This window comes from Physella acuta, unplaced genomic scaffold (assembly GCF_028476545.2).
Source record: "Physella acuta isolate Inbredline_101_S28 unplaced genomic scaffold, ASM2847654v3 ptg000917l, whole genome shotgun sequence".
NCBI classification, from domain to species: Eukaryota; Metazoa; Mollusca; class Gastropoda; family Physidae; genus Physella; species Physella acuta.
Window position 1 is genome coordinate 107,501 of NW_026732434.1, and position 9,989 is coordinate 117,489.

Below are 9,989 nucleotides of genomic sequence, written 5' to 3' on the forward strand. Positions count from 1 at the left end.
AAAAAAATCGATGTGTGTGTTTGATTGATTTCAGTCTGATCTTGACGCGGAAGAAAGCAGGAAGAAAAAAGGAGTCAAATTTACCTGGGCTGATAACGAGGTGGTGAGTATCCTGTCACTGTTCAGGTATTTTCCTGTAAATGGTCAGGTATTGTCCTGTTAGTGGTGGGTTGTGGCTAGCTGGACCAGTAGGATTAGTAGCAGTGTTTATTTCAGACTTTTTTTCTCAAGGGGGGGGGGGGCGACGCTTGATATTTTCGGGTGGGTGGGGGGGGGCGGGCACTAGTCGGGGTGAGGTAGACTTTTTTCGAGGGAGTGGGGGGCTTTGCCCGAAGAGATGCATGGAAGAAACTGATTAGTAGAAACTGATATATATATATATATATATATATATATATATATATATATATATATATATATATATATATATATATATGTGTGTGTGCGTGCGTAAGCGTGTGTGCGTAAGCGTGTGCGTATGTATGTGTATAACATTAAATATCAGGGGAAGGAAGCAGCTAAATCAAAATATCATATTCAACTTCTAGTCTCCCTTTATTGAATACGAGATCTTGTTTAAAATAATATTAGAGTAACACCCAATTGTTTTTGCTCAGTCATTTACCTCTTTGTTTTCCTAATCGTGGTTTAAACTTATTAGTCGTAACACATCTATTTAATTTGTTACTTTTAAACGAGCGTTACGGTTGAGTTACTGTATGGAAGCAGTTTGTCCACCATGACTGACCTATTCCGTCTTCACAGGACACGGCCAACTCCAATAATGTTAGGACAGCCCACGACAGGGGGCGCTGGTCGCTCGACAGATCAGCCAGTAACAGGGGTGGGACTCAACTGGTCTCGTTCCTAGACTCCATCACAAAGTCGGTGAGCGCATGCGCGTCAGTGGCTGAGTGGCAGTTCCTACCACACTTGCAAACACGCACAACGCACAAATACAATCGCACAGACAACCCTCACATACAGCTCTCACACAACCCGCACACACAACCCGCACACACAACCCGCACACACAACCCGTACACAAACCCACACACACAATCCTCTCAAAACCAGTACACACATCCCGCGCACATAACCCGCACACACAACCCGCACACACAATCCGCACACACAACCCGCATACACAACCCGCACACACAATCCGCACACACAACCCGCACACACAACCCGCACACACAATCCGCACACACAACCCGCGCACACAATGGGAAATCGTGGGGGGGGGGGGGGGTTTTGTACTAAATTTCATCCTCTATAAAAATTGAGGCGAAGAGGTAGTGGTCTATGGAAGTTTTATAAAAAGTAATGAGGTAAGTAAAAAATATACTCTGGTGTTCAGTGTACGCGATGGCGATCTCTTCAAAGTTTAGTAAATCCACGGAGAGGGGGTGATACAAGCGGGGGGGGGGGGGGGGAACGGGCAAGGTCACGAGGCATCTTTGACTTTGTTCGGTTTTACTGTATGTGTGTGTGTGTGTATTAATGTCAGAGTACATGTTTGTGTAATTGCGTGTATGGGTTTATGTGTGTACTAGGCATACTGCCTAGCTTCGCTTAGGTTTTCAAAAAAGTTGAGAAATTGAACGATTAATTAATAGGTGTTTGGCTGTTATGTTAAATGCTTAGGGCCTAAATTTATTCAGTGTGGTACTTTTGTTTTATACATAAATTGATGGAATATTCGCAAACTTATTACTCGCAAGGTTATTAGAACTGAAAGGGCTTTCATAAAAATTATCAATCAAATATTATATTAAATTACTTTTGCAATTAATTTTACAATTTCAATACAATACAAAACTTAATTTATAACAAAATATTCGTTTAAAACAATGCTGCACTTTATGATTTTTGTTTTTTTTTAAAAAGAGTATACAAAATATAAAAAAAATTGTTACATTAAAAAGTTACCTCCCCTGTTCATAAACAAAATGACCAAATCTCGTATAATGAGAATTTCACTCGCATTCATTTTTAGCCCTCTTCGAGGGCTTTGATGCTGACCAACAGTTTTTCCATACGGCCCAGTCATCTATAGAGGTGTATGCAAAAAAATTAGCCAGTTATACAAAGAGTAAGTACCCTAAAATTTGTGTAGAAATTACCCTGTTTTCCCCATAAAATACAAAGATTATATAGGGAAATACGACTGGTCAGTTTTGACCCATTTCACGATTTTTCCCAGACATGGCGAGTTTTTTGTGACACCCCCAGGCATTCTCCTACCGCCTCACAAAATTTCAAGGGGGGGTCGTCGGAGGAAATTTTTTTTCGTAATATAGCTCATATAATGAGAATTTCACTCGCGGTCACTTTTTAGCCCTCGTCGAGGGCTTTGAGTCAAACCGACAGTTTTCCCTAAAGGTCAAGCCATTGATCTAAACGTATGCAAAAAATTAGCCAGATATACTGAGTTTAAGTACCCTAAAGTATGCGTTGAAATGACCCTCTGTTTTCCCAATAAATTACAAAGATTATATAGGGAAATACGACTGGTCAGTTTTGACCCATTTCCCGATTTTTCCCAGACATGGCGAGTTTTTTGTGACACCCCCAGGCATTCTCCTACCACCTCACAAAATATCAAGGGGGGTCGTCGTCGGAAATTTTTTTTCGTAATAGAGCTCATATAAAGAGAATTTCACTCGCGGTCACTTTTTAGCCCTCGTCGAGGGCTTTGAGTCAAACCGACAGTTTTCCCTAAAGGTCGAGCCATTTACCTATAAGCATGCAAAAACTTAGCCAGATGTAAAGAGGGTTAGTGCCTTAAAGTCTGCGTTGAAATGACCCTCTGTTTTTCCCATAAAATACAAAGATTATATAGGGAAATACAACTGGTCAGTTTTGACCCCTTTACGAAGTTTTCCCAGATATACCGAGTTTTTTGTAACACCCCAAGGCGTTCTCCTACCACCTCACAAAATATCAAGGGGGGTCGTCGGAGGAAATTTTTTTTCGTAATAGAGCTCATATAAACAGAATTTCACTCGCGGTCACTTTTTAGCCCTCTTCGAGGGCTTTGAGTCAAACCGACAGTTTTCCCTAAAGGTCAAGCCATTTAACTATAAGCATACCAAAAATTAGCCAGATGTAAAGAGGGTTAGTGACCTAAAATCCGTTTTCAAATTACCCTCTGTTTTTCCCATAAAATACAAAGATTATATAGGGAAATACAACTGGTCAGTTTTGACACCTTTACGAAGTTTTCCCAGATTTTCCGAGTTTTTTGTGACACCCCAAGGCGTTCTCCTACCACCTCACAAAATGTCAAGGGGGATCGTCGGAGGAAATTTTTTTTCGTAATATAGCCCATATAAGGCGCCGGTCAGTCGAGGTCAGTTTTGACCCCTTGTCCGTAGACTTTTCGGCCAACCGTCACCGGCCCTCGTGTTCTATCGCCCCAAGGCACCATCGTGCCAAATTTGACGCGCCTGCGGCGCCAGGAAGTGCCCTATCGGGCACCTGACCACTTTGCTTTATATATATAGATTTGTATGAGTTTATGCGTGTGTGAGCATGTGTTATCTCCCCTAAGTCATTTCCCCCTTACACATACACCCCACAATCTACGACTAGAACACACCCAATGTGTTCCCTTTCCCCTGTGCTTGACCCCCCCCCCCCCCCCCCCCCACCCCCTACCCGTTTTCCTTCCTACAGGAAGACGGCATCATGAGGTTCGACCACAGAGACCAGTTTGACATCAAGCGAGCTGCCCGTCAACCCACAGCGTCTGATCCGCCAGAGAAGAAGTCCCAGCGATCGAGACGAAACGGACGTCCGAGAGAAGAGAAATCTGATTTCTCGCTTAGATCCTACATTTACCCGGCAACTAAAAAACCCAAAAGATATCACCGGCGTGATGTTTCCAACAACAGTGGTCGTGGGTCGTACAGGTCGTTGGAAGAGGTCGATAGACGGTCGAGGGGTCGAGAATTTGGAGTGAAGAAAAGGCCAGGAGATCCTGCTTTGCGAGCTCTTATGCCATAGGCTTGGGAGTTCAGGTAGGTGTTTTAGGTGAAGACGGTGGGACGGTGGGATTTGTTGTAAGACGGTGGGATTTGTTGTGAAGACGGTGGGACGGTGGGATTTGTTGTGAAGACGGTTGGACGGTGGGATTTGTTGTGAAGACGGTGGGATTTGTTGTGAAGACGGTGGGATTTTTTGTGAAGACGGTGGGATTTGTTATGAAGAAGGTGTGGTGTTGTGAAGACGGTGGGATTTGTTGTGAAGAAGGTGGGATGTTGTGAAGACGGTGGGATTTGTTGTGAAGACGGTGGAATTTGTTGTGAAGAAGGTGGGATGTTGTGAAGACGGTGGGATTTGTTGTGAAGACGGTGGGACGGTAGAATTTGGGAAGTCGGTGGGGCGGTGGGATTTGTTGTACTCAGTTGTGTAGCCAAGCGGCAAGTGTATAAAGTGGAGTTCACTTTTTACTTAATCATGAAAACATAGTGGGACGATGTAGGTAGAGATTACGACTGCTAACCCGTAAGTCTCAAGTTCGGATCACCAGGACATCCCTGAGTCCACCCAGCCCTGGTGGGTACCTGAATCAAGTTAGGGAAACTAAAGCTGATCACAGTATCCCCTCGTTTGCCGAGGGTCATTAAAACAGATGAACTCTACTTCATCAGCCCTATGGGTCTTAGGCAAGAACGGGAAAAGATGATTATAAAAAAAACATAGACCAATTTTTCCTATAGTGATTGATAGTTTTCGTGTTTTTTTAACGGCGTTCCCTAACTAAATTTTCACCAGAAGGGTGGGAGTGGAGGTGTTGCTTCCCTTACTACCTACCCCTCGGATCAATATCATTTCAAATCATATAGGAACATGAGCTAGAGTCAAATATAAGTGGTCACCTATGAAGCAGCTATAATGTGGAATAAAGCCATTTTTACCTCATCCTTTATTTTAATTAAATCTAGCAGCTTGTTTTAGTGTTATTTGATACGATTGGTTTTTTTTGTTTTTTTTTTTCGGGGATGGGGGGGGGGAGTCTGAAATTGTGATGCATTTCGTTTTTTTTTTCTTTGAATTTTTCTAAAATACTTCTTTGAACTAATATAATTTCATAACTGTTTAGGCAGTGTCTAGATCTAAATTATTCAAATGTTTAAATATTTTATCTTCATTTTTAAGCGGAAAGAAAATTATCTATTTCTCTTTAATTTTTTAATTTTTTTTTTATTTGCAGTACAGCTAAAAATTACTATATTTAGGCATTATCGGGAATTCCAAATATTTTAGCATTTTGAAAGCGGCGATCAGAGTAGGCTGCAAAGATGTAAACAAACAAAGAAATAAACTGAATCGTAACATCAAGGCTTTAGTATAATACTTATCTAACATCTTTTAATTTATGGTAAAGTGTTCAGATAGTTCTTCAAGATGGAAAACGATAACCACCTATATCTAGCTATAGCTGTTTACAATACTCACCTAGTCTAACCTAAGTGAACTGGCCTTGTCTCTTAACATAGAGTCTTAGAGCAGGTTTAGTGCGGTTAAGGTTTTACATTACTATTGATGTGTACGAAATATAACATCAGCTGTATACTAAAACAGCGCACATCTGTAAAAGTAAAGCACCCTTTCGAACCTGACGATCCAGGCGAAGTAGAGTTCACCGGTTTCAGTGACCTCGGTACAATTTGGGATATTGTAGTCTTTTACTTTCCCTAATGCAAGGTACACAACAGAGCTGGGTGGACTCAGGGACGTCTGAAGGACTAGATCCCCGGATCTGAACTCTGGAAAAGTGTAGTTGCAGCCCTTTGCTCCACGGGTGCTTCACACTATAAACAAGGGAAAATACTAAAACGAGGGTATAGAGAGGACAAATGCAGTGTCCACTTTTTTTTTGTGAAATCGATGTATATTTCTACTTATATTATATTGTCAATAATACAACCTACAAGAACACTTATGTACAGTGTCAGAAAAGTAGAATATCATTATTTTATTAATGTTAAAACATAATATTTTGCACTATTTTAATATTGGAATGAGATTTATAAACTCATGTTTCTAGAGATTAGGTTTTTTTGTTGTTTTTTTGACATAATGCATTTGTCCTCTATACACTCAAAAACCAATTTTAACCCTAACGTAGGCTAATATTTGTCACTGGTTTGAAAAAAATTAAAAAAAACCCTGTCCATTATTATGTAAGACAGCTGTTAAGTTTATTTTTGTGATGCATTTACCACTGTCTGTGATATTCCATTGAAGACTTGCTAAACGAGAGAGGAAAATGTATCAAACTACTAATGCTTAATGTATTAAAATATTTTGTTTACCTTTTACAGGGGACTATATCAGAAACATCTGCGTAGAATAAAAAAGAAAATATTATTAGTTCGTTGAACACATTCGAGTTAAGCACAAACATTCATTGAAAATGATGGTAAGCTTATTTTTAAATGTTTGAATTATGAAAGTTTTCATGCTAAAAAAGAACATGTTGCGGGATAAAATAATCTAGAATCTACATCTTTATTTGGGTTTCTCAGATAAAGTTCTAGATGTCAGCTGCTATATTATATTTAGTTAATTATTAGTTGAAGGTTGTTATTATCTATTTCTAATACTATTATTTTGAATTTTTTTTTTTGGATTAAATCAAGTTATTATCTGACGATGAAGGGTTAAACAAGTACATTCGATTTGTAAACCTTTACCTGATTCACTTTGGAATTGTAGTTAATTAAGGGGTGAGATAATCAAATTTGATAACGCTATTTAATAACAATTGCTTTTTACGTCAAGTCGTGAAAGCCTTAGTGGGAGCAGGGTTGTTTTAGTATTTTAAATAGCTTAATGTTATTTATTAATGGTCGACTTATCAACAATAGTTTTTGCTATAGTATATTCCATTACAACATCGCTTATTTCCCTTAAAGACACTAACACCCGCTTATTTCCCTTTTCATCTTCTCCAAAACAGTCCGTCAAGTTCCCCCCGCCTGTTAAAGGTAAAAAAAAGAAAGACGAGGACATCATGGGGATCATCACGGACGACGGGGAGGCCCTGGAGACGCTGAGAAAAACGAACAAGCTCCCCCAGAACCGCTACCAGTCCCTGTCCGTCCTGATTGACGATACCAGACGGCCGCCCATTAGCCAAAACGAGGCTCTCTTCCAGTTTGGCTCGTACGATGTCAAAACCCGCCTCCACCCGCCCGTGTCGAACCTGGGCACGTTCAAGTCGACCAAGACGTCGGTTATTCAAGGTCCACCGTTGAGGATCCCACCTGTGCCTTTTGATGAGATGTTTCCGCCTCTAGACTCAGGTAGGTCCTTAATAAATGCCCACCCATTACCACCAATGACCCGGGTGGGTCCCTTAATAAATTCACACCCATGACTTGGATAGGTCCCTTAAAACCAGAGTTTCTTCCAGGCAGAGCCACCCCCCCCCCTCCCTCCCCCCAAAGAAAGTCTACGGCCCCCTGAACGAAATGGAATTTATATAGAAAATATGGTTAACAGTGCCTTCCCCCCCCCCCCCCCCACCCCGAAAATTTTAGTCCGCCCCCTCGAAAACTTCAATTTTCTGGAAGAAACACTGCTTAAAACATTCACACCGGTTGACTTGGGAAGTTTTCTTATGTAACATTCGCAGGAAAAATTTTGTTGCTGTTCCTCTTAAAAATAGGTCAGCATTATTGGTTGTCTTATTTGTAAAAAGGTTTGCTCTGTCTTCCTATTGTAACTAGGTCAACCATATTACTCGTCCTCTTGTAACTAGGTCAGCTTTGATGCTTGTCCTCATGTAGCTAGGTCATTTTTTTTTCTATTTGAACTTTGTCGTTTGTCTTATTGTAACTAGGTCGGATTTGTATTGCGCTTGTAACTAGGTCAACCGTATAGGTCAACCGTATTGCTCGTCCTCTTGTAATCAGGCCACCTTTGTTGTATGTCCTCTTGTAATTAGCCCACCTTTGTTGTATGTCCTCTTGTAACCAGGCGTTATTGTATGTCCTCTTATAATTAGCCCACCTTGGTTGTTTGTCCTTTTGTAACCAGGCCACCTTTGTTGTATGTCCTCTTGTAATTAGCCCACCTTTGTTGTATGTCCTCTTGTAACCAGGCGTTATTGTATGTCCTCTTATAATTAGCCCACCTTGGTTGTTTGTCCTTTTGTAACCAGGCCACCTTTATTGTATGTCCTCTTATAATTAGCCCACCTTGGTTGTTTGTCCTTTTGTAACCAGGCCACCTTTGTTGTATGTCCTCTTGTAATTAGCCCACCTTTGTTGTATGTCCTCTTGTAACCAGGCGTTATTGTATGTCCTCTTATAATTAGCCCACCTTTGTTTTTTGTCCTTTTGTAACCAGGCCATCTTTGTTGTATGTCCTCTTGTAACCAGACCTTATTCTATGTCCTCTTGTGATTAGTCCTCAACTTTGTCGTATGTCTTGTAACCAGGCCACCTTTCTAACAACTCATGTGTCTTCTCACCAGGGCGCCCAGCTCGTCACCCACACAACGGCACTGTCTACCCCGTACGTCACGCCAGCGAGCCCCCCTACACGACCCCTGGGTACGAGGCCCCGGGCATCAAGCAGCCCGTCGGCGTCGTCAGGCTTCCCAAAGTCAAGGCTAAGCCAAGCATGGGTTGGGCGATGGGCGCGCAGGTCGAACTCCCCACATGGGTCTCGCCCCTGTACAAACCCTACGGCATCGCTGGTCCATACGGCCCCAACGGTCCATTTTATAGAGCTCCAATGGAATCCTGCGAACCCCACATCCCTCGGGGAATCAGGGGCGTTTATCCTTTAATGAGGAAATACGCCAAGAAGATTAAGCGCCCGAAATTCCCAAAAATACCTTTCCCGAGAATACCTCTCCCGAAAATCTCCCTTCCCGGCTTTTTGAAACCCAAGGAGAAACCGCCGGTGAAGCCCGAAGCGAAACCGGAAGACGCCGAAGCCACTGCAGAGGGAGAAAAGAAAGAAGAGGGAGAAAAGAAAGAAGAGGGAAAGAAAGAAGAGGGAAAGAAAGAAGGGGAAAAGAAAGAAGGGGGAAAGAAAGAAGGGGAAAAAGAAGGCTCCACAGCAGGCGATTAATACTGAGCCTATATTTTTTAATGAATATCTTCATTAATTTTTTTTTTAAATAATTCAGTGGGTTTCTATAAATTGGTTGGAGGCTATTCAAAAGACCTATTTTTACATTTAAAATATAAAATTACAAACCCAAAATTGTCTGAAATGTCTTGCACTAATTTAACTAGTAAGGTTTTGCTTTTAAATCTTGTATTGGCGAGCCTATGTCCAGATGTTTGTGTATTTATGAAACAAAGTAACTGGTATGTCAAAATGTTGAAGTGTAAATACTTCTAGGTTACCATTTTATTAAGGTTACCATTTTTTTTAAAACTGTTTTACAAAATTTTATACCCTATACAATTTTATAGATGCGTTTTTGGAATGTTTTAAACCAATAAAAAATATATTTAAAAAAAAAATACTTTCTTTTGAGATATATTACTATAACTCGGTTAAGTAGAAAATGTCTTTTAATTTAAAAAATAGATCCGTCCAACTGATAAGGGTCGGCATGGTCGAGTCTGTAAAGCTCATGGTTGCTAAAACTGAAAAGTTTCGAACCCTCAGGCAGATGAGGCTCGATAGTTGGAGACAGCAACTCTTTTAGTAGAGATAAAGGCTATGGAAGCAAATCCAAATCCAGGCTGAAATCGGAGTCAAAGCTAAATACCCAGAGTTTCTTCCAGTCATCTCTTAAATTTTGTACCGCCCCCCCCCCCCCCCCGAACGAAATGAAATGTATATAATTTATATAGAAAATATATACTTTTAACATTGTCCGCTCCCCCGTAGAAAGTCGACCGCCCCCCCCCCCCCCCGAAAATTTCAAGTGCCCCCCCCCCCCCCCCCCCGGAGAAAAAAGTCTGGAAGAAACACTGTAAATACCGCATAACCAGATGACACAT

General features: G+C 41.2%; 1 protein-coding gene across 1 annotated transcript; it reads left to right on the forward strand.

Annotated features, from left to right (window-relative positions):
* Positions 1-3,768: 3,768 nt before the first annotated feature.
* Positions 3,769-9,102, forward strand: LOC131953343 (uncharacterized). Its single transcript, XM_059316495.1, has 4 exons — positions 3,769-4,028; positions 6,339-6,436; positions 6,977-7,322; positions 8,498-9,102. Exons 2-4 carry the CDS (start codon positions 6,431-6,433, stop codon positions 9,100-9,102), a joined length of 957 nt encoding a protein of 318 aa, XP_059172478.1. The 5' UTR covers positions 3,769-4,028; positions 6,339-6,430.
* The last annotated feature ends 887 nt before the right edge of the window (positions 9,103-9,989 follow it).